The 24,324-nt window shown below is 54.5% G+C and overlaps 1 protein-coding gene across 8 annotated transcripts; it reads left to right on the forward strand.

The window, feature by feature from the left end:
* The first annotated feature begins 535 nt into the window (after nt 1-535).
* FLOT2 (flotillin 2) lies at nt 536-23,769 on the forward strand. Of its 8 annotated transcripts, XM_048324261.1 has the most exons (15): nt 766-912; nt 999-1,117; nt 1,703-1,826; nt 1,904-1,953; nt 2,119-2,215; nt 11,710-11,791; nt 15,621-15,711; nt 19,621-19,744; nt 20,154-20,272; nt 20,667-20,780; nt 20,873-20,992; nt 21,379-21,593; nt 21,709-21,892; nt 22,047-22,196; nt 22,375-23,769. In XM_048324261.1, exons 1-15 carry the CDS (start codon nt 786-788, stop codon nt 22,411-22,413), a joined length of 1,755 nt encoding a protein of 584 aa, XP_048180218.1. In that variant the 5' UTR covers nt 766-785; the 3' UTR covers nt 22,414-23,769. The 8 variants fall into 8 exon arrangements, with proteins under 8 accessions (XP_048180215.1, XP_048180214.1, XP_048180218.1 ...); XM_048324258.1 differs by lacking the exon at nt 15,621-15,711 and adding an exon at nt 13,788-13,878 and having other exon boundaries at nt 536-912; nt 1,904-2,215; XM_048324257.1 differs by having other exon boundaries at nt 536-912; nt 1,904-2,215.
* Nucleotides 23,770-24,324: the final 555 nt, after the last annotated feature.

Below are 24,324 nucleotides of genomic sequence, written 5' to 3' on the forward strand. Positions count from 1 at the left end.
CTTCAACTCATCTTCAACCTCACTTCAAATGTTTCCAGGGATGGGGCACATCCAGTTCTGGGCTACTCAGGGTAGGAGAGACAGCTTGAAAGTGTCCTGGAAGATCAGGGGACTGGAGCACCTCATTTATGAGGAAAAGCTGAGGGAGCTGGGCCTGTTTAGCCCGGAGAAGAGCAGACTGAGGAGATCTTACTCTCAACTACATGGATCTGAAGGGGGCGTGTTAGAGGATGGATGGAGCCAGGCTCTCTCAGGGGTCCTGAGCAATAGAACAAGAGGCAAGGGCAGAAACAGGAGCAAGGGAAGTTACACCTGAACATGAGGAAGAACTTCTTTACCATGCAAGTGCCTAAGCACTGGAACAGGCTGCCCCAAAAGGTGGCGGATTGCCTATCCCTGGAGATACTCAGTCATCCAGGCACAGCTCTCAGTGCTCCAGGGAACGCTGCTCGAGCAGGGGGGCTGGACTAGATGACCTCCGATGGTCCCTTCCCACCGGAACCACCCCCAGATTCTGTGATCTCCCACCCCCCGGGGCAGGACCGGTCTCCCGGCGTATTTTTCAGGGGGGCAGCGCTGGCCCGCACTCACCCTCTGTCTGTCTCTGCTTCCACCGGGGCCACGACTCCACCTCTCCGGTCGCCTGGAGCCGCGCGGACTTTGCCCCGTCCGCCCGTGGCTCCGTCCCGGCGGGGCGGGGATGCGGGAGCGGGGCGGGGCGGCCCCAGCGCTGCGGGGCGGGCCCGGGCCGGGCCGGAGCTGCCCGGAACGGCGACGACGACGGGATGGGGTGGGTGCTGCTGGGCACGGGGCTGCTGCTGGCACTGTACACGCTGCTCCGGCACGGGCTGCGCAGCGCCCCGCGGCCCCGCGCCCGCCCCGAGCTGCGCGGCCGCACCGCCATCGTCACCGGTGAGCGCCGGCAGCGACCGGCAGGGACCCGCGGCGGGCCCCGGTGCGGCCCTTGGCCCCGCTCAGCCCCGCGCTCCGCTCCGCAGGGGGAAGCAGCGGCATCGGCGCGGCCACGGCGCTGGAGCTCGCCCGGTGCGGGGCCCGCGTTATCCTGGCGACCCGCAGCGCCCGGCGGGGAGAGGCCGCCGCCAGCCGCATCCGCAGGGTGAGCGCCGACACCGGCACCTCCGGGGAACCCCCGGCATTCCTACCCACGGGACATTCCCAAACATCCCTAGGGCACCCTCAGGGCAGCCCTGGCACCCCATGAGCAACTCCAGGACACTCCCAGGATACCCCCGTGGCACACACATGCAGCCCAGCACCCAATGGGCAGCTCCAGGACAGTCCTGGGATACCCCTGGGCACCCCCAGGACACCATCCAAGACACCCAACAGGACATCTCTGAGCATCACATGAGTAAACCCCAAAACACCTCCATGGGTACATCCAGGAAACCCCCAGGCACTCCCAGGAGACCCCCATGGTGTACCCCGGGAACAACCCCTCAGACACCCCCACAGGGCATCACCAGGCACCCCAAGATACTCCAAGAGAGGGGCACACTGTACCCCGGGAATGGCTGCAGCTTCCCATGCTGGGGGTCCCAGCACATTGCAGCCCTTGGGCCAGATCCGGTTCCCAGAACATCCCCCTGCCCCTGGCTGTCTCCAGCCCCCACCCAGGGCAGAGCACCCCCCCCCCCGGGCTGTCCCCCTGGCCCTGCCCCAGGCCCTGCTGTGCCCACAGGAGACAGGGAACAACGAGGTGCTGTTCATGCATCTGGACCTGGCCAGCCTGTGCTCGGTGAGAGCCTTTGCCAGCACCTTCCTGCGGCAGGAGCCCCACCTGCACCTCCTCATCAACAACGCAGGTGAGTGCTGGGACTCCAGATCCCCTCTGCACCCCCAGGACACCACCATGAGCTGCCACTGCCTCCTCATTCCACAGGGGTGAGCATCGGGGGCACGACAGAGGATGGCTTCAGCCTCCCCTTCCAGGTGAACCACCTGGGCCATTTCCTGCTGACCCAGCTGCTGCTGGAGCGGCTGCGGAGCTGCGCTCCCAGCCGGGTGGTCATCGTGGCCTCCAGCGCTCACTGCGCCGGCCGCCTGCACCCTGAATCCCTGGGCCGGCCGCCCTCGGGGCTGTTCTCCACCTTCCAGGACTACTGTGACAGCAAATTGGCCAACGTGCTGCACGCCCGTGAGCTGGCCACGCGTGAGCAGGGCACACAGGTCACCTGCTACGCCGTGCACCCAGGTAGGACCCAGCTCGCCTTTGGTGTCTGTCTGTGATCTGCACACCTCTGTGTCCCGTTGTGTCCCTCTGTGGGGGTGGCCTTGTGCTTTGCTGCTGTATCACAGGGAATTCCTGCACGGGGAGCATCTTCCTGTTGTGTTGTGCGGCCCTTTGCGTGTGTCCCTGTGCACAGTGTCTCCTTTCATGGTGTGTCCCTTATCTTGGCATGTCCCTTTGCACCTTGTCACCTTGCACTGTGCTCCTTTATACAGTGTGTTCCTTTTACAGTGTCCCTTTGCACAACATATCCCTTTATACAGTGTGTCCCTTCTCATATGTGTCCCTTTGCATGGCATCTCCCTTTGCACGTGTCCTCACATGGGGCACACCCACACACCCCCTCCCCGGCCTTGCACGGCCAGGACAAGCGTGGCAGTGCCTGGGGACAATCACAGCCGTGCTGCCCATGCCAAGGCCACCTTGGCCATCTCCCTTAGGTGCCCATCCACTGGGGCACACAGGGGGACACTCCATGGGGGACAGTCCATGGGGGACGCTCCATATGTGCCAATCTCCCACAGGGTTCGTCAACACTTCTCTGTTCCGGCACGCGCCGCTGTGGCTGAAGCCGCTGCTGCTGCCGCTGGCCTGGCTGCTGTTCCTGGACCCGTCCGAGGGGGCACAGGTGGTGCTGGACTGCGCCACGCAGGAGGGCCTCGAGCCCCTCAGTGGCCGCTACTTCACTGACTGTGGCCCCCGGCTGCCATGGCCGGCAGGCCGTGATGACCGCCTGGCACGGGCACTCTGGGAGGGCAGCGAGCGGCTGGTGGGGCTGGGGGTGGCAGGGGGACAGCGGGAGGGACATCAGGAGGGACATTGGGAGGGCCCTGCTGCTCCCACGGCACAATAAAGGGGATGGTGGTGATGAGGGAGCCCAGGGGGTCCTGTGTGGGTGTGGAAGAGGAGTGTGCGAGGGGCGCCAGCCCTTGAACATGGACACACACCGTGCCCTGCACGTGCAGCAGAGCTGGGGGGTGACAGTGAGTGAGTGTGCAAGGGGATGTGTGTGGGTGCGCAGAGCAGCACGCCCAGGCCTGCACACACACTGCAGGACACGCACCCTGCCTTGCACACCCATGCAGTGTCACACACACCCTGCCATGCAGTGTCACACACACCCTGCCTTGCACACCCATGCAGTGTCACACACACATCCCTTGCACACTCATGCAGTGTCACACACACCCTGCCATGCAGTGTCACACACACCCTGCCTTGCACACCCATGCAGTGTCACACACACCCTGCCATGCAGTGTCACACACATCCCTTGCACACCCATGCAGTGTCACACACACACCCCTTGCACACCCATGCAGTGTCACACACACCCTGCCATGCTGTCATACACCCCCTGCCTTGCACACCCATGCAGTGTCACACACACATCCCTTGCACACCCATGCAGTGTCACACACACCCTGCCATGCTGTCATACACCCCCTGCCTTGCACACCCATGCAGTGTCACACACACATCCCTTGCACACCCATGCAGTGTCACACACACCCTGCCATGCTGTCATACACCCCCTGCCTTGCACACCCATGCAGTGTCACACACACATCCCTTGCACACCCATGCAGTGTCACACACACCCTGCCATGCTGTCATACACCCCCTGCCTTGCACACCCATGCAGTGTCACACACATCCCTTGCACACTCACGCGTCCCTCCCTTGCACACCCGCGCACACCGCGCATGCGCGCACCCCCATGTTACCCGCGCACGCGGCGCCCAACATGGCGGCGCCCACGGCCCCGGCCCCGCCCCCGGGGTGTGGCACCGACCTCCCCAAGATGGCGGCGCCCGCGGGCCGCGCCCCCGCCGTGCGAGGCGCGGGGGGTTGTGGGGGCGGGCGGCGGCGGGGCCGCCATGGGGAACTGCCACACGGTGGGGCCCAATGAGGCGCTGGTGGTGTCAGGTACGGTCGGGACAGAGGGGCTGTGGGGTGACACGGAGGGGACCCTGAGGAAGTTGGGGGTCTTGGCTGTGGGGGAGTGTCAGGAGTTTGAGGGGTCTCTATTATGGGGGGACCGTGAGGGATTGGGGCGGGTCTCTAATGGGATGTGCTAAGAGGCGGGGTTTGGAGTTTCCTCTCAGGCATTTGAGGGGTCTCGATCACTGGGGGCCCTGAGGGAATTGCGAGGAGGGGGATGTCTCTGGGATGGAGCCTCATGGGAGGGGGAAATCGGAGGGTCCTGGCTGTGAGGGGACTCTCAGGGGTTTGAGGGGTCCCTATCGGGGGGACACTGTCATGGAGAGAACCTGTGGGAGTTGGGGGTGTCTCTGTGATGGGGTGTGCAAGGAGGGAGGAACTGGGGGGGAGTCCTGGCTGTGAGGACACTCCGAGGGATTCTAGGGGTCCCTGTCCTGGGAGGGCCCCGAGTGATTTGGGAATAGACAGGGAGATGGGAGATGCTGCAATGGAACTGAGGCTCCGGGGTGGGGTCCCTGCATGAACCCCGGGGCTCTGGGGTGGGGTCCGGTGTCAGCAGCAGCACCTCCGATGCTGCTGATTTCGGGTGATATCAGGCAGTGGCACCAGCAAAGCTCTGGGCCCCCGTTTACAGGCTTAGGCTTGGATTGCCAGGAAGCTGTCCTGTTCCCCGGGACAGGTTGGATTTCCCAGGGAAGGGGAGCTGGGTGTGAGCATCCCCCTGGAGCAGAGCGCTGCAGGTTTATCCCTGCAGTGCCCGTCTTCATCCATCACATCCTGCTGCTGCTTCCTCACCAGCACATCGCCTGGACTCTCAGTGGTGCTGGCACTGGATGCAGGTGATGCCCATTGGACATGTGGAATGTCACCAGCAACTGACTGAGGTGACTGAGAGTGGGGTTAAACAAGCCAGCAGTGAAATCCCCCATGTCTGATTTACCCTGTAGCTGCTTCAATGCTGCTGAAGCTCCAGGCTGCACTGTGGCATGGACCAGGCTTTGTGCGGACAGGATTATTATTAATTAATTATTGTTAGATGAATTCATTATTGTTAGGTGATGTGAGGGCTGGGAGCTTCACTCTCTGGCAGACTGAGGCCAACTGCAAGGTAGTGAGCACCCGGTAGAAAATGCACGTGAATGTCAGGGCTGTGCCTCAGTCACAGCTCTGCCACGCTTGGAGCTATGTTATTGTGGTTTTGGAGCCAAAGCCTCCATCAAGCTGTGGCTGATCTGTTATCAGTTCATCTCTCTTGGATGACAGACCTCTTACAGGAATTCCTAAGGAGATGCCAGGAGCAGGCTGCAGTTCTGGCAACAAGTATGCCCACTCTGGTGATGGCTTCTGAGGAGTTACAAGCTGCACCCAGCAGCTGCCCAGAGCAGCAGTATTCCTTGCAGTTTTCCTGGTCTGCAGTTCCCAGTGGGATCCAGAGCTGATGCTGTGCTTCCCTCCAAAGAGCCCCCTGTCAAAATTGGCACTGCTCAGTGAAATGCCACATTCACGGGAAGATTGGGAAGCTGTGCTCCAGGTGTGCCAGGATGCCCTTTAGTCTCAAAGCTTGGGTTTGCTTCTGTTCAGCTCTGGAGTTTACAAAACGCAGCTTCCAGGATGAGCCAGCAGGAATTTGTGGCATCTGCTTGCAGTTCCAGGCTTGGTGCTTTTCCACAGCCCGGAGCAGCGAGCCCAGGACACTCCTCTAAGTGCAGCTGCGTTTTGGGAAGGGAGCAGAGATCACGCCGGGTTCTGCCAGTTGGGATGGGGTTTGGAGCTGCCACCAGACTGGTTTTTCTCAGCTGCTCCCCAGCATAGTCTGCAGATACTTGCTGAATCCTGAGGGCACCAACTGGGAGCTCTGCAGGGCCCTGCAGCTCCTCTGTGCCCATGTGCAGAGCGGCTGCCAGGGCATTAGTGAGAGGGTGTAGCTACAAGCCGTTGAAATTCCAGGAACTTGAGCCATGTTCCTCCGGGGAAGAGCAGGAAGGACCTTGTGGGCCAGCATTAATTTGTGTGATACTAAGTTGGATTTGGGGAGAGAGGGGAAGGGAATGAGAAACCAATAATAATTACTAATAAGCCAAAATAATATTAAATACATTTTAGTTAATTTAATTTAAATAAACCAAATATTATTAGAGGCAGGCCTTTGGCTTGCAGTGTTGAATTGTCATGTGGTAGTTATTTGAAAGACTTCACTTTTTGGGAGGGTTTTCTTTACTTTCTTTATTCAGCCTGTGCCCCTTGGCCTTTAGTCCCGGGCTTCCCCTGGCACATGGGTTTTTCTGAGGAGGGTTGTTCCTTCTTTTCACTTTCTTGTGAGACACTCGAGTTCCTCCAGTGCTCAAGGAGCAGCCAGCTGTGCTTTGGGATCATGGAGCTTTGTAGCCTTATTTGGGAAGCTGCTTCCCAGGCACGGCTCAGCACTCCATTGGCGCTGCCATCCTTCCCCTGCTGAGCAACATCGATCTCCTTCTAAGAAACTGCACTGCTGATTGATCCATTGGTGAATCGTGGAGCCCAGGATTTGTAGGAATGCCCCACAGAGCCTTGAGTCTCCCCACATTGTGAGTCTGACTTTTCTGGGAGACTCCCTTGGCACAAGGTCTGAGGAGGCTTTGGCAGGAGCAGTGAGCCTGCTCTGAGCAAAACTGGTGCTGGTCAGGTTTTCAGGCAAATGCACAAAGTACCTGTTCACCCTGATATCTGAATGTTCCCACCAGGGAACCAAATAGGCTGTGAAATCCTGGGTTTGGGTTACAATCTGGTTAAATGCAGCTTTTGTGGCTAAGGGTCGATCTGCTGATTTTGAAATACAGTGCTGTAATATTTCCACAGAGTGTCATAATAAGGAAGTATGTATTTATAGTGACCGTGTTCATCTAACAGTTACCAAACAGCATTGCCCAAATCTCTACAGCTGAAGCATTTTCCTTCTGGGTGGCAAAGGCTGCAGCAGAGGAGCTCTGAGGGGAACACCTGGACATACATGAAGGGGGAAAGTGAGCACAGCCCTCCCTGTTCCTGCATTAGGGAGTGAAAGGAGGAAAAAAACCAGGGGTTTGCAACCCATCCAACCCAAGTTTATTTCCTAGGAGGCTACTGAAACAAATATATTGCTTGTAACACCTTGAAGAGCACAAGTAGAGGTATTTGCCACGTCCAGCTAATCTGATTCCCTCTCAGGTGAGCAGAAGTCAGCTTGAGAAATATGCTTCAGCCCAGTTTCTCAAATTTTACTTTAGTGCAACACCCTTTGAGGCTTCTTGATGTCTGTCAAAGTAAAAGAAGAGCTGGCAGCTAATTCTACTTTTGTGGGGGAATTTCCTGCTGTATGCCAGCAGTCAGGTGTATGTAACCCTTCCAGGGCTGCTCTAGGCTCTTCCATCTTCTTACTGCATCCCTTTTACTCCTCAAGAACTGTTCATGTCTTTGAGACTGTGCTGTTTTCATGTTACTTTTCTAAGTTGAAGGCCTTAAATAAGAATTTCTTGAGGCTCTTGAAGCCCTTCCTGCAAGAGACCTACAGTCCACAGTGCAAGGAGGAACTGGTTTCTCAGATATTATGAAATAAATATGAAACTGCCTGGAAAACCATTGCCAAGGAACTTGACAGTAGCTCACTGTTCAGCTGAAAGAATTTATCAAGTAAGTTCCTTGTTTTGGCTTGAATAATGGAATCAAGAATGTGCTTATTGAATTTGCAGACTGAGCTGGGAATGGATTCGAGAGCTTTGAAGAGCTGGATCAGGATCAAAACAAACTCTGGAGACTGACCCAATGGGCTGAACAAAATCTGATGCAGTTCAGGAAGGAGGAATGTAGAAGTTACACTTAGATGAGAACAGTCTATTGCATGAAAATGGAACGGGAAGGTCCAGGCCATGTCCCATGGAAAGACGTGGTGAGCAGCAAGAGCCACCTGAACCCTAAAGCTGGTGGTGCAATTCCAGTTCTTCAGCCTCAAAAGAGACAGGAGTTTGTGGGAAGGAGCAGGCAGCTTCAGCTGGGTCTCATGTGAGGTTTTGCCCTGTGTTCATACAGTTCATTCAGTTCAAACTGTTCCCCAGGGTTGTGGTTGGGGTGTCCCACCTCTCATACCAAGCAAGCTGTGCAGGAAACTTGCAGTGCCACTGATGGTCATCTGCCAGGTTTAACTGAGTGCTCCTGCAGATTTAGGTTTGTCATTTTGGCAAGCCAAAAATCTTTCCCCATGGTTGGTTTCTCACTGCTTGTGATGCTCAGGGGTTGCTGAGAGTGCAGCATTGCATCTGGTCTCAAGTCATGAGTGCTCAAAAGGGCTCTTACGCAGCTCATTTGGGATCTTTCCTTCTCAGGAGATGCTTCTTCACCTTTTTACAGGTGGTGGGGCTCAAGGTTTCCCTTGTCATGTGCTTGTTAAATCTCCAGAACTTGCAAACTACTCTTTGGAAAGCCTGTTAGGAGCAGGTGGACAATAGTCTCAGGCCTTTACTTTTGGTTTCCAAAAGGAATTCTGGGGTAGTATCTCTGATTTTGTTGTGTAGCTTCATTGTTGTTTCTCTTCTCTGAGTTACTGTTTACAAGATGAGTTACTAAATGTATTTTTAAACTCAGTCTGTAGCATTGTTACTCATTAAGTCATTTTCATGTAGATGACATCCAGAATAAGATAGCCAGTGCAGTCTGCTTTCATCTGCTGCAGTGACCATCAGAAGCTTTTATGGATTCAACTCAGAACCCTGCATCTTTTAAAATTAATTTTTGTTAACCTTGTACCATTCCTGCATGTGAACAAAGCCTAATTTATATGCACAGCAGGGCCTAAGAACCAGACACTGACTTTAGTCTGGGCCCTGCTTTAGGATGTGATTTTCTTTATGTATGCTTTTGCATTCCTCTATCTCTGCATTATCTTCTGCCAGTAACTGTTTTCAATTACCAACTTTTTCCTGGTCTGCCCGCACTCAGCAGCCTGTTTACCATGACCTGATTTTGGAACGCTCACCACTTCCTGCCACAGAGGTAACTCAGTGCCTGAGTTACCTGGGAGAGCAAACAACACAGAGCTTGTTCAGATCATCCCAGCTTTGATGTTTTGAGCCCTGTGTCCCCAAAACTGTTGAGGCTCACGTTCTTCCTTGCTCGCTTCCTCCATCTGCTGAGAGCTCCTTTTATCTACCAACTCCCAAGCGATTAATCTTATTTCATAATAAAACACCCCAAACAAACAGACAACGTACTTTCCCCTGGCTCTGGGAATTCTTGCTTGAACATGGGACCCCTTTACTGGGAAGAGGCCAAGCTGGCTGGCAGCTCCCTGGCTATGAATCCTCCATTTGTGGCCCCGCACACTGCCCCGGAAGAGGCACGGTGGATGTTTGTGGAAGTGATGGCCAAGCAACTGTGAGACCCAGTCTGCTGGAACAGTGGGCGTATTATAGCTGGAAAAGGCAATTTCTCTGCCAAATCTCATTGTGCAAGAGGGTTTATTCTTCAGCCTTGCAAAGATTTCGCTTTGTTGGTTCCTTTTTCACTTGCTGCCTGAGAATTGAGAAAGAGACGGCAGGACTGCCATGGAAAATGAGCCCTCAGCTCCTCAGCCTTACCAGGACGGAGCTCTGCTGCGCTCAGACGTCCAGCGTGCGTGAAAGCAACTGGCTGGCATCCCACTCCTCCTTAATGTGTTCGTTTTCCCTGGTTTTTTAGGCTTTGAACAGTTTTTGACATATAATCTAGCTCAGTAGACCGTGCCCTGCAGCTGCGTTGTGTAGCATCAGGAAGCAAATGTAGAGCTCGTTTTGGGTGTGATACTAAATAAGGTATTTTTGTGCATTTCCTACAGAAGAAGAGGAACATCTGTGTGGAGAGGCACTTTCCTGTAACAATGGTGGGTTTAGGGTGCAGAGCTTTCTCAGGATATTATTAAGAAACAATTAACAGAGGTTTGGTAAAGACCACATAGACCCTGTGAAATAAAATACCTTTCCATGTGGTGCTGCTTCTCCCGAGTGCCAGGAACACCTCCCTTCCTGTTCTTGGAAAACAAGGGCCTGGCTGAGAGGCTGAGCTAACCAGGCTGACGCCCTCCAAGAAATGTTAAAGGCATTGTGGTTACTGCAGGATGTTGTATCATCAGCTTCTGTAACGCTTGCCTGGCTGAAATAGCCTTCCAGCTATGGGAAGAAGCCAAAGGCTGGCTCTGAGCTCTAGGCTGTGCAGCACAGGAGATCTGAAAAAGTGTGTAAAGCCTTTTCCCGTTTGTGTTTAATTCTTACTGAAGTGCAAGGGTGAAGAATTGTAGATGGGGCTCATCTGCTGGTTTGTCAACCATTGCATGGAAGCCAGCAAAGCAGGCAGTATGTGGCCAGTGTTTGGGAGCAGGCAGAAGATAGCTAAATGCTGCGGGACTGGGAGGAAGAGGAGGAGGACAGGGAGGACAGAGTCCCCTCCTGCGGGGTCGGAGAGCCCTGCAGGCATACTGGCCTGGATGTGTGCTGCTTCTTCTTCTTCATTTTGATCTCTTGCAGGAAACAATAATGGTCATTTCGCTTGAAAGGCCTGCTGGCTGCTGGCTTCATCCTTCTCCCTTTCCCCTCCCACAACCCAAAGCTCCCACAGCCACGCTGTGTTCCGCGTTCCTGCTCTTCCTGTGCGCCGGCTCTGTCTTGCCTGTAGAGATCCATCCCGCAGGGCTGGAACTGTCTGTTGCTCTGTTTGTACAGCACTCATCTTGCTGAGGGCCTCAGGCACTGCTGTAGTAAGAGTGATTATGGAGAGCAGACAAGAGAGGTAATTCTGGCTCGATCTGCCTGAGAGTCAGCAGCTCCCAGCCCTGGTCTGAGCTGGGGAGCTGCAGAGCTCCTCCCTTCCCAGCCATGAAAACCCGGGGCTGATCACTGGCAGGGTGCTCTCTTGAAAGGCAGCAGGTGTCTTGTTCCTTAAATCAAAGATACAAAAATCCAGACAGCATCTTCTGGCTTCACTGGGATCAAATCTTAAATGTGTCAGAGGAGTTCTGGAGGCTGCCTGAATCTTGGGCACATGCAATTCTGAGATGGGCCATCAAAGCATCAGACACTGTGCTACTTACACAAGCCAGAACTAGGAGGTATTTTTTGGGAGCTCAAGGGTTCTTCCCTCCTCCAATGCTGACTTGAGAGCTCCTCTGGGAATTTAAGGGTGGTGTGAAGGAAAGGAGGTGGGTTTGTTACATGGCTTTCCCTAACAGTTAACATCACAGTTGAAGATACTTACATTGATTCTGGCTGCTAAAAGTGCTTAACAAAACTAAAATAAAGCCCTGATTTGAGATACAGTCACTTTCTGTGTGTTACTGTTGGTCATAGTGAATTATACAAATACTATTTTCCAACTTTATAAGACAATTCCAAAAAAAGTTGCCTTGGGAAAACTGCTGTGTGAAGCCCATGGAGAGGAGGAAGAGCATGAACTTCTCTGCTTGTAAGTTATTCCCTGTCCAAGAGCACGTGCATGTGTGTGATCCTGATGTCTCTGTGCTCTCTGCTGTGCTGCAGGTGGCTGCTGTGGCTCTGATGAGAAGCAATATGTGTATGGAGGCTGGGCCTGGGCATGGTGGTGCATTACTGACACCCAAAGGTAAGGAGACCCCTGTTGTTTGTGGGCTTTTGGAGTAGGAATTTGGCAAAATCATCCCAGTGGGGCTGTCAGCAGTGTCTTTAGGAACACTGGACCAGGCACTGCATATGAAACCAGGGGTGAGCATCAGGAGTTCTTTGCTGGCTGTTGGCATGGGGACAGCTGGATGCCACAGTGCAAAAGACACACAAAAAAAGAAATCACATGCTTTCAGCTGAAGTACTTTTCAAATGGCCTCTATGTCCACAAGAGGAGCCAAGTCCTGCCCAGTAAGGCCCAACCCCTTAGCCAGTAACAAACCAGTTTGTGACCTGCAGTGCACCAGTGCTGCCCTCTGCTCCTCAAGTCTCTCTTTGTAAAGACTGCTGACTGCTCTCACCTTGGGAGCAGACTGTTCCGATTTAAAACCACGGGATTTCCTTGCTCTCCCTTTCCTCAGCTGTAGATTTTGCTTGCTGCTGCTTACAGTCTGGGCTCTGAGCTGACATGCTGTGGTAGTGCTGCTGTCCTGTTAATACGGCTCTTTGTCTCTAGGATCTGTAGGAATGCTCCCTCCCAATACATCCCTCATGCTCACTGGTGCAGATTTCCTCCGTCTGTGTAAAAAAGTAACAGGGAAAAGGATAAAGACGTGACTTTTGGGTTTTACACTGAATGATGGCCAGAGGTTGTAGTTAACCCTTACAGCCTCTTCCAACCTCTTTTCCCTGTACCTGTGTTGCCACCAGCAGACAAAGTGAGCATGTGGCTGCCCTCACTCTGCACGTGATGGAAGGTGGGAGGGGAAGGAAAAGCCCAGCTTGTGGGTTTAGTGTTTAAGGGCTGTGTTTGATCCAGACAAGCTTCATTCCCAGGTTTTTGTAAGACATCTTGTTGGGAGAACTGTTAATTGAACAAATGGTTCTTCCTTCTCTTCTTTTGTGAGAAGTGCAGAGAACGGTGCAGGACCTTGACCTGCCCAGTACAGGAGATCAGATACATTTGGGAGGCTGGTTTTTTAAGTTAAGGATAGGCTGAATCCAGGGCCAAGAACTGGATTGCCAGGAATGAGCTGTTACATGATAGAGGTCTGTGCATTATTTAGCAAATGGGGCTCTTGACAGGAATTCCAGCATCCAAACAAATCTACTTTAAAATCCATACCATTCAAACAGTTCATGCCGTGGGATGTGGGGCTTAATTCTCCTTTCTCAAATGCCATAAGCTGTGCCCCAGATGGAGCCCACTGCATTAACATGAAGAGTGAGACAGATTTCCTTCTCTGAAATTAGGACATTTTTTCTGGAACTTCCAGTGCTGCAAGCAAGAGAGACAGGAGCAATTGTGTTGCTGTCAGCGGCATCCCGCCAGGTAGCATTAACCTGGGAACAAAAGGAACAGTTAGAGCTGGCAGGGTGCTGGGCACTTACCCTGCTCCAACCTTGAGCACTGGGGAAAAACAAGGGGAAAAAATGCTGTCCCTGTTTAGGGGTCAGAAATAAAAGCAGTGAGAGAGACAGCGTGGTCTAATATGCCTCTGGGGGAGCCAAATGGTGTTAATTCAGCTTCTCAGGACAACACTTGGAAGCAACTTCTCTCCTCAATGCCTTAGCCAGGGGTGGGTAGCCAGGTCCCTGGCGTTTTCATTTTTCTGGCCTCTCTTAAATATTGACACAGAAGCATCTAAATTATTACCAAAAGGAATTTTTCCTGGTGTCAACAGGGGATTCCAGCTGACACCAGGATGGCGTAGATGGTTCAGTTTTATGTGCAGGGTGGGCATGAGCCCCCAGCCTATCTATCCTCATTAAAAGAAGCTGCTGTATGCTGCAAACCCTCCCCCCCAGCGACCAGGGGAGCTGATTATGGAGCCCTGGGAGCAGGCAGTGGGAAAAAGGCAAACTGAACAGGGAAAAGCTGAAACCTCAAAGTCTCGTCTGTCCTTTGCAACGAGTGTCTTACTCTCTGGTAACTGCTTTGTGTATTTGCTGTCCTACCCTTACTCCTCCCTGCTCAGAGTGTCTTTGGAGGTTTTGACCATCCTCTGTCGCTGCGAGAATGTTGAGACGTCGGAGGGGGTCCCACTGTACGTAACAGGGGTTGCACAGGTAATAATCCACCAGCTTCCTAACACCCTGTCTAACTGTTTATCCCTCTGTTTTGAGCAGCAGCAGCAGCAGCAGCAGGATAACAAAAACTAATGATTTTCTAATGGGACAGCTGAAATCTCCATACCCTCCTCTCCTTCCCCTTCTCCTTCTCCAGCACTTGCCCTGTGGCACTCCACAGTTAACAGATAATGCAGACAGGTACATCCCTGGCAAATTCCAAATTCAGCATTTCTGTACCTAATGTTTGCTCCTGCTGTAACCCTTTCCTTGCCAGCATGGTCTCCATTGTGGGCATGGGGGAGAGCAGAAGGGCATCTGCTTTTGTGTGGAGGCACAGGCAAGCCAGGTTGGATTCTGTACAGGATTTGGGACAGGTGGGAAGGCAGGCTTTGTGTCATTTCAAAACTGCAGCTGTGCCTGGCTCTGCAGTGTTGGCTATGGATTCCCACTCAGCCCTTCTTCCTCCATATGGAGACACCGCCCATTTTGGATGTTGTCACCTCTGAAAGTACAGCACAGAGACCTTGGATGAGTTGCAGCACACAGGACTGACATTATGAACCATTAATGACCAAACATCCCTGTGAACAGAACTAAGAAGCAGCACAGTTTGGGAATTAAATTCCAAGTCTAGATTAGGCCTTCAGAAGGCTGAAATCCTGCAGTATCTGATTAAAGCCGTGAACACATGGCAAAAAATGCCTGTGCATGTCCTGGACAGTGGGATGTGTTTTATCAGCTCCCAGTTTGCATGCCAGTTTAATTAGGACAGTGGCCAAGGCAGGCATGAATTTGCAGGGATAGGTTTCAGCACTTCCAGCCAATTCTGGAGCAACTCAACGTGCACGCAGCAGCCCAGGGCAGCCCCTTCATGGTTCAGATGTTTGACCTAATGTTCACTGACACAAACTCTCTGCCCCATGGCTCCCTGTCCTGACTCCCGACGCCTTTCCGGCTCATTATGGCTGACGTGGGAGCCAGGCTTGGCTTCCTGGAACAGAACCTGCCACAGCCAAGGTTCTGTCCCTTGTCTTACGAAATTATGACCTGCAGATTGCTGGGACTGACCAAAGTACCTCAGGCCCACCTGGGGTGACTGAGAAAGCTCTGGAGCTGCAAGATCTGTTCCTGGGTGCCTGATACTCTACAGGCGTGGCCATAAAGAGCTGGAGACTCATTTCCATCTGCCTTTGGGTCACGGGACACTGGAAAAATAGAGAGAGAGGTGAACCAGGTCAGGGGGTAGGTCTGTGTAGGGCTAACCCAGGGCTGCTTCTTCAGCATCAGTGCCAGGTTCTGCCAAGCACCAGTGCTCATGTGAGGTGGGTGGGAGCATCCCAGTTCTGTGCTGTGCTTCTGAACCAGTGACACCATCCTGTGCTGCCACAGCATTGGGCAGCATGGCACAATGAGCCTCTGACAGAGGGCCCTTTGTGGTCCCAAAACTGCAGCTTCTGGCCCCTCACTAACCCAGCAGGAGGGAAAGGGTCACAGGATCGTTTCCAGTCTGGATTCCAGCCTTTGCTGATAAATTGCCTTTAAGCATTATCTGAAAATCTATTTCTTGGCCGCAGTGCCCAGTCTGTCTCCAGTCACAGATGTGGTCCCTTGGCTGCATTCTGTGCCTGTCTTGCATTACCTGTGATGAGTGCGGCAGGTAGCTTGGGGCAGGAGATGCAAAGGGAAGAGCTGTGTGTGTGTAACCTGGAAACGTGCAAATATTTTACGTTTTTTGGCAGGATTTCCCTAGAGATAATGACGTTACAGCCCAGGTGTGAGGACGTAGAGACGGCGGAGGGGGTAGCTATAACTGTCACAGGTGTGGCACAGGTACAGTAACTCCAAAACATCATTTCAGGAATGCATGTCTCTAACTTACATCTGGTTTTCCCCCTTAAGAGGTGGCTGTTGTCCAGGGAGAGAAGCCAACTATGAAATAAATCCGTGTACCAAACCACGCTGTCCTTGTTGGTACAAACACACTCCAGTATGTTCCATTGGTGAAGGGAGTTGTGACCTCTCCTCCTCTCCCTAAAATAATTTTTTCTGGTGTCTCATTTGTCCACGTGGCAAATGAGGTGTGTGGGGGTGACTTGCTGTGTTTGTGGAATGCTGATGTTCTGTGGTGGCCTTGGAGCTGTGTGTGACCCCACAGGACTGACCCATAACCTCCTGAGATGGTATCGAGCTTTATATTCCTTTGGATTGTTATTGTTAGCACATGGACCTTGTACTTCTTCACGGTGAGTTAAAGCTTAAAAAAAAAAGAACTTAGTCCCTCCAGGCGCTAAAACTGGCGTGTAAATTTTTTGGCTGGAATTGAATTTTGATTCTCTCCAGCTTTCTTCAAATGTAAGAACCTGCTTTTGCTGCTTGTGGCAGCACACCAAAACCCTGCACTTCTTGGAGTCTGAGGTCTGCTGTCCTGGTACAGGCTGTCCTTAGGGCCAAGTCCTGCCCTGGGGAGGATGCTGGGAGGGAAATGTTAGTTTTTGAGGGAATTGGGTTCCTCAATTAGGCAGCTGGATGCTGTGATTGAAAATTGTTCCTGACAGCTCATTCTGGATGTACAAACCAAGAGCGGCTCTCAGTGCACACAGGGCTGTGGTCGCTGTGTGTCCAAGGCATGTCCAGGTGAGTTGTCACAGGATAAGTGGCTGCCACATTTCCTGTGGGGAGCTCTGGAGCCAAGGGGAGCTGCTGAGTGATGCAGTGATGTGACCAAAATCCCTCATGGAGCCAGCACCCTTGGTTTCAATTTTTCAGTACTTTATATCCGTCTTTCAGTTCTTTTCCAGTTCTTTATATCCATTTAGCTGCTAAGGCGTCACAAAACCCCAGTGGTCTTTGCATGGTTGGCAAAATGTGTGCACCCATGTCTCCCTTCACACTCTTTTCCTAAATCTGTAGGCTTTTCCTTCTGTATTTGGTGTTTCTCTGAAGCCAGCATTCTCTTTTGTCCTAGTTTTGGGAAATCCCTCCATTGCCTGCAAAATGGTCTGGTAGCAGAGGGCTGGATCACCAGGTGCCTTGATTTAAAAATGCAGACCCCAGTTCATCTCATTCGTGTTACTCTCTCCTCTCACTGTTCATTTTTTCCACTGACAGTTAATTTTAAAGCTGGGATCCAAGGAATTGCCACGCAGAAAGCAGCCTCAAGGCTGTTGGGGATGTGCATGGCAGAAGTTACCTTAACTTTGCAGAAGTACTTTTGAGACAAAGATTTTTCTTTCAAGGGCTTGAGCAAAAAAAAAGAAAGGGAAAAAAGCAAACAACTTATTCCTGGAGAAAGAGCTTTTAAAGTGTTTGCTGTAATGATAGAAATTCTTAATGTGCACAAGGATGCTGTTCTTTTTCTTGAGGAGGGATTTAATGAGTGCTCACCAGTAGTCTCCTCCCTGCGTTGGCTGGGTGCTGGGATGTGCTGGGATGCTGCTGCCTTGGGCCATGCTGGGCTCTGTATCCTTCTGTACCATTTTCCTGAGCTTCCAGCTAATTGGATTCTTTGTGCTCACCCCTCACTGCGAGTGCAGCTGGCCAGAGCAGGGTGCGGCGGCATCGATTCTGCACACAGGATTGCTGGATGGAGGCTCTCTGATTCCCTGCCAGCCGAAGGCTCTCCCTCTGATGAGAGTGACATTTGAGAAGCACTGAGTGTCGCAGTGCCCTGCCTGAAACCTGCAGAACACACTGAGCACGAATTGCTCAACTCTGGTTTCTTTTGTGCAGCCTTTGCTTTGGAGGTTGGGATCTGTATTCCGTGCAGGGCCAGGCTCCCATGGGCTGTCCAGGGCTCACCAGTGGAGGCTGGCTGGCTTTATCCAGAGGCTGAATCATTCCTTGCTCCTAAGCACCGCAGGGATTCTCCTAATGAACATCCTGCCCTGTGCTCTGTCCTCCCCACAGCTCCCGAGGGTGGGGATTGTTTGGAGAGGTGGAATTGCTGGCAGATGCTCACCATAAATGTTGCTGCTGAGTCTAATTGCTTTTAATACTTGCAAAAACCTCCCGTTCGCTGTGGCAGGGCCTTGTGCAGGGCTCACGCTCCTGGGTGCAGCTCCAGAGCAGCTCTCCCAACTCCCCCTTGTGTGGGAAGAGGACACTGCTGGCCTGGGGTGTAGGGACAAGAAGCCACTGTGGAACTGGCCCCAAAAGGATCCCGAGAGGCTTTGGGGACAATGAGGAAGAGGATTGCCACACTTGCCTGAGGTTGTTTGACATTTTTGACTGGGAGAACCAGTCTGGGAAGCAGCAGTAGGAAATAGGCTCAGCCTGAGTTGGCCTTTCTTCACATTACAAGGGGCAGGGTTGTGGCAGGTGAGTTTTGGCCAGCTCACTGTGTCTAACACAGTCCACCTCCTGTCCCTTTAGAAGATGACAGTCAGTCCCAGTTGTCCTGCTCCCTGGCAGGGCTGGGGCCAGGTGCTGCAGTTTGGCTCCAGAGGGATCATTTTGGATGGATCTCAAGAAAGAGTTGTGTTGCTTTTGCAGCTGGAAGTGCTCTAGAAGGTATCGGGATGAGGTCTGTAGGCTGTGAGTCCCTCAGTAGTGTGTGCTGGGACCCTCAGAGGGTCCTTGTGCAACATCTGTGGCTTTGGAAGTCTCTGAGGCAGGTCCAGCCAATGCCCTTGGGGCAGGACTCCGGGTGCCACCAGCTCCTTGTGGGACAGGAGGCGCTGCCCAGCACAGCTGTGTCCATGAGAGGGTGCTGTAGGATCCAGAAAGCTGCGTGGCTGCTATGGACCTGCTCCTTCTCTGGTGCTGCCAGGCACAGAATGTCCCTGTGCCCAGCCTTTGCCTGAGCCCTCAGACTGGGCAGGGCCACCAGGAGCTGACATCTTGGTGGGTTGCAGCTCCTCATAGCTGGGTGCTGTAGAGCACAGATCTCCACTGCCTAACACACTCCACGGGGATTTGTAATTCACTTTGCCTTTAAAAAGCAGCCCTGTGACCAGCAGGACCATCCTAAGACCCTGGCTTGGCTGGAATGGGGGTGCTTTTACACCTGGCTCTGGCTGTGGGAGGTGAAAATATTGCTGGAGTGGCTGTGTCCCACTTCTGGGGATCATCACCAGACTGACAGTATGGAGCAGAACAGCCAAGTTCTGACCATGACACGTTGGAGTCTGGCAGCTCCCAGCTACAGGCAGGACAAACCAGTGTGCTGTGGTCTTACTGTCTCATCTCTCCTTCCAGGGAACACTGAATAGAGCCCCTGTTCCCAAGCTGCTCCTTGGGTTTGTCAGACTCTTTCTTGTTTTCTGCCTTTCCTTGGTCAGAAAAAAATTAATTCTAGTGAAAGAGGAGGAAGAGAAAGGTAACAAAATGGCTTTTGGCCAGGGATGGTAACAGCCAGCTTTCTTCTGACTCTGGTGTTGGTGCAATGGCTGAACTGGTATTTCAGGGCTTTTTGTAGGATTTCTGTGAGTTGGGACTGGTAGGGCCGGGCTCTGTCCCCACTGCTGTGGGACAGATGGCTGCAGGGAGCACCTCCATGCTGAGCTGCTGTAGGGGTTTGGACAGCAGCACACAGAGCAGGGCCTCGCTGGCTGGTCCAGTGGCCTGGCTCAGTCTGGTGACAGCTCAGTGCTGTCCCTTGGAGCATCAGTAGCATGGGGGCCTGGCAGCCTGGTGGTGGTACTGCTGCTTCTGCTGCTGCTGCTGCTGCTGCTGCTGTTGGGTGCCTGCACCTCCTGGACAGGCACCTTCAGTCCCTTTGGTTCTGTCTCCTGTCTCTAGGTGAAGATAATGACCGAGAAGGAGCTCCTGGCTGTGGCCTGTGAGCAGTTCTTGGGGAAGAACGTGCAGGATGTGAAGAACGTGGTCCTGCAGACACTGGAGGGACACCTGCGCTCCATCCTGGGTATGGAGGGGCTCATCCCCTGGAGGCATCTCGAGTGGCTTTGTCCCTTCTCAGCTGGCTGGTCCCAGCAGTATCGCTGTCACCACGCAGCCACACGGGACCTTCCTCTGCTGCCTGCAGAGGTGGCATCTCCCTTCCAGCAGCTCCCTCTGTGTGGCTGGGCGTTGTGATAAATAAGTTTTCAGTGCCTGCAGCAAGAGATGTCTGAGTCCCCAAGGGCCACAGGTAGCACGTGTGGGTGGTGGTTGCACTTGTGAGACTGAGATGTTGGTGCCACTGCAGGGGCAGAGGATTATGCCCTTATGCCCAGGCCTGAATTAGGGACAACGAGGATGTTGCTGAGCTTAGACCCACGTCATTGCGTGTTACCTGTTCCAAATAAAGTGCTTCACCTTCCTCCACTCTGCAGGTACCCTGACAGTGGAGCAGATCTACCAGGACAGGGACCAGTTTGCCAAGCTGGTGCGGGAGGTGGCAGCTCCCGACGTGGGTCGCATGGGGATCGAGATCCTGAGTTTCACCATCAAGGTACGCCCAGATGTTGGGCGCTGCACTCTGGGCAGAGCTGTGGGAGCAGCAGGAGAGAGCCTGGCCCTGACTCCCCTGCTGACAGCCTGTCCCAGCCCTCCGGGAGTTTCCATGACAGCCGCCGCAGCATGTCCTGTATCCAGGCAGCTGGGCCAAGAGCAGCTGGGTAGCTGCCTCTGTAAACAGGCTCGTGGAGAGAGCTGGCTGATAACCCAGCCCCCTGGGAGTGAGGGAAGATGTCGGGATGGCCTTTTTCTCCCTGCCCTCCCCTGTTTGTTTGGAGCAGTTGACATGGCGTGTTCTGACCCCGGGTTGACCGCACTGAGCTTCAATAGGAAGGGAGCAAGATGGAGTCACTTGTTTGAAGTGCTTATGACTTATCTCCCCTCCCCAGGATGTCTATGATAAAGTGGATTACCTGAGCTCCCTGGGGAAGACTCAGATTGCAGCTGTCCAAAGGGATGCAGACATTGGAGTGGCAGAAGCCGAGCGGGATGCTGGCATTCGGGTGAGTCCAGAGATGTGCCGGGCTTCCCTGGAGCAGCCTCTTCTGCTCCAACTGCACACTCTGAAGCTCTGCTCTCTGTTCCCTCTCTGCAGGAGGCAGAGTGCAAGAGAGAAATGCTGGATGTCAAGTTCATGGCAGATACCAAAATAGCAGATTCCAAACGGGCTTTTGAGTTGCAGAAAGCTGCCTTCACTGAGGAGGTCAACATTAAGGTGACAGCATCCCACAGCCCACTGCTGTTTCCTGGAGGGTCTGTGATGGTATTGGTGGCTCTGGGACTTGTCAGCTTCCTCCTCCTGCATCTGTTAGGAGAACTAGAGGTGGAGAACCCAGGTCTGTGTGTCACTGTGAGCTCCTTGCAGCAGATGCCTCTCCTGTTTGCAGATATTCGGTGGGACTTGGAGGAGAGGAAAGGGTGGGGAGGGTTGAACCTGGAGCTGGTTGGGCTCAAGTGCTGTGGGAAGAGCAGCACTGAGGATTGGGATGTCACCCCTGGGAAGAGGTTCAGTAGCAGGAGTCGTGTCTGGTTTTGGAGTCCTTGTATCTGCATACAGGAGTTTGTGGCCCAGACCCCTCTTCTCCTCTTCCCCGTGTGCAGACTGCAGAAGCCCAGCTGGCCTACGAGCTCCAGAGCGCCCGGGAGCAGCAGAAGATCCGCCAGGAGGAGATCGAAATCGAGGTGGTGGAGCGCAAGAAGCAGATCGAGGTGGAACAGAAGGAGGTGGTCCGGATGGAGAAGGAGCTGATGGCCACCGTGAAGCAGCCGGCCGAGGCCGAAGCCTATCGCATCCAGCAGATCGCCGAGGGCGAGAAGTGAGTGAGCCCCTGCCCTGGGCTGGGGAGGTGGGAGCACAGTGCTGCCCTGAGCCCCTGCTCCTGGGCTCTCTGAGGGATCCAGGTTGCTGCAGGGCTGTGTTTCCCTTTCCAGGGTGAAGCAAATCCTCCTTGCTCAGGCGGAGGCGGAAAAGATCCGCAAGATTGGAGAGGCTGAGGCTTTTGTGATCGAGGCCGTCGGGATGGCAGAGGCTGAGGGGTTGAAGCTGAAAGCACAAGCGCTCCAGAAGTATGGAGAAGCTGCCCAGCTGGCTCTAGTGCTGGATGCACTGCCCGAGGTGAGGAGGAAGCAGCTTTCCCCTGCTTCAGGTGGACCAGGGGAGTTCCCACACTGGGCCAGGTCTCCTGGGGGCACAGCAAGGCCCTGTAGGGACCTTTGCTAGTGACCTGCTGAGCAGTTCCTTGACTCTCTGCTCATCCCTGCTTCCCCAGATCGCTGCCCAAGTGTCTGCTCCCCTCTCCAAAGTGAATGAGATCGTTATTCTCAGCGGAGAGAAAGGCAGCACCATGTCCGATGTGAACCGTCTCCTGGCTGAGGTCCCCGCCTCCGTGCGTGCCATCACTGGTGTAGATCTCACAAAGGTGAGCTGGGCGCTGGCAGCTGGCAATGCCAGCTGCTCCTAGGGCACGGGGACCTGCCTGGAAGCTTTCAGTCTCCCAGAGAACCTCTGTTTCCCCAACCCTGTCCACTGCAGAGTGCAGGCAGCTCCCTGCCTTCCCTTCCTGCAGCCCTAACAGCTTCTCTCTTCCCCTCCTGCAGCTTCCCCTGTTCCAGAAAGCCACCGAGGCCAAGGAATGAGGTTGGCCAACCCAAAGCTAGTGAAGATCACTCCCTGTTATGCACTCAAACATCAACTGCCTTCGACACATGGGAATTCCTTTTATATCAAAGACAATCCGAGTTTCATTTGTAACTGGTGCCTTATTTTGTAGGGCCAGAAAGATGCATGTCCTGTCTGCTGCTCTTTTTATTCCAAGGCTGGGAGAGGATTTATTTTCTAATTAACCTTGTGTTGTCTCAGGCCAATCCCATCCCCGGTTATGACTGGCAGCTTCTCTGGCGTTGCAGTCCCAGTGCCTTGCTGTTCTCTGCCCTGGGGTGAACACCTGGAGCTGGGAGCAGAGGCTTGGGATGTGGAGCTTTAGGAAAAGAACCAGGACCCCCTCCCCTGGTCTCCTTGCCCTCTCTCAGTGACTCTCCTGGGCACTGTCCCAGCCCTGCCTCTGCCCACAGCTGTCCCTGTGGCTGGCTCTCCCTGTGTCTCACCCCCAGGGCCCCCACAGTGCCAGCAGCCCTGCCCAGGCTGGGTGGGTGGCAGCCAACCCCCCAGGAGGGTGACAATCCAGCACTAGCAGTGGGTGCTACCCTCTCCCATGCTGGCTCCCCTTGGGAAATTTTCCTCATAGGATCTGGAGCAGGGAGCTCTCCACAGGGCAGAGGGAGCCCAGCTCAGCCCTGGTGAGGTCCCACCACCAGAAATACCAAAAAGGAGCGCTGTGCCAAAGCCACCCATCCCCTGAGAGGGCAGTGTCCCCAGATGCTGTGGCACTTCCTGACCCCACAACTCAAGCAGAATGGTGGTCAGAGGTGGGTTGGGGGACCAGCAGGACACTGAGGTGGGGACAGGCTCCTCCAGCACAGCCTGTACAGCTGCCTCTGCCTCCCTCCCTCCCCCTGCCTCTTATGGCCAGTGGCTTTGCTGTCTTGTGACAATGTGAAAGAGGTTGTCCCCTGTGTGTGCCCGTCCTCCCCACAGTGCCACAGAGCCTTGTGCTGGCCCTTGCCCCTTCCCTGCCTGTCTCGATGCCTGTGCTCCATGTGGCTGGCACAGCCAGACCCTGTGTGAAGTCAGCCTGGCATTGCTGGGGGGCTGGTGGCATTTGGGGGTCCTGCGCCCACAGCTCAGTGCCCCCACCCCGTGCCATAGGGCGGGGGCAGGTCCCTCCCGGTGCTGTCCTTTGCCAGGAGTGACCCACGGCTGGGGGGGCGCGGCTGCTGCGGGGCCCCCCCGTGCCCTCCCAGCGGCGTTATCGGTCCCCGGCCTGCGCTGGCCCGTGGGCGGCGGGCAGGCGTGCCGGGCCGGGCCGGGCCCTATCTGCATGTGCCTGCGCCCGCCACCCCGCTGCTGAGAGATAATAAACCCTTGTCACCTCCTGCCTGGGCTCTGTTTCGTCTGTCACGCCCGTCCGTCCCGCCCCAGCACCCCCGGGTGCGTTGCCAGCCGTGGCCTGGGCTGGCTGGGGGCTGCTGGCCCCGGAGTGTTCCCGCTGGGATGGGGGAACAAGGGGTGCGTGGAGGTGAGACCCCGGCTCACGCTGCTCCTGGAAAGCTCCTGGGAGCTGGTGGCTTCCCCACGGTCACCGTGTCCCCACGGGCTCTGTGTCGCAGCCCTCCGTGGGGGTAGAGCCCCACGGGGATGAGTGTGGAGCCAGGAGGCACCGGGTGAGCTCCACTGCACGGCCCGTGTTACCCCAGGGGCTGGCCACTGCATGGGCACCCCAAAGAGTGGCACCCTGGGCTCTGGAGCCGGGCTGAAGGTGCTCTGTCCCAGCAGCCAGGCTGTGGCAGCAGCTCGTGTCCCCCCGCCCTGCCACCGGAGTCCTGTCCCAGCCCCACGCACCCTTCCCTGCGCTGGGGGACAGCAGGGCGGCTCTGGGGGTACCTGTCCTGCTCGGGGTCACCCTGCCAGCAGGACCAGTGACAGCCAGC

The sequence above is a fragment of the Corvus hawaiiensis genome, chromosome 20 (assembly GCF_020740725.1).
Source record: "Corvus hawaiiensis isolate bCorHaw1 chromosome 20, bCorHaw1.pri.cur, whole genome shotgun sequence".
In the NCBI taxonomy this organism is placed as follows: Eukaryota; Metazoa; Chordata; class Aves; order Passeriformes; family Corvidae; genus Corvus; species Corvus hawaiiensis.

Coding starts and splice junctions, on each gene's coding strand:
- FLOT2 (XM_048324258.1), top strand. CDS start 786: ATGGGGTGGGTGCTGCTGGGCACGGGGCTGCTGCTGGCACTGTACACG. Junction 20,273..20,666: donor TCCTGAGTTTCACCATCAAG/GTACGCCCAGAT, acceptor TCCCCTCCCCAG/GATGTCTATGATAAAGTGGA. Junction 22,197..22,374: donor CTGGTGTAGATCTCACAAAG/GTGAGCTGGGCG, acceptor CCCCTCCTGCAG/CTTCCCCTGTTCCAGAAAGC.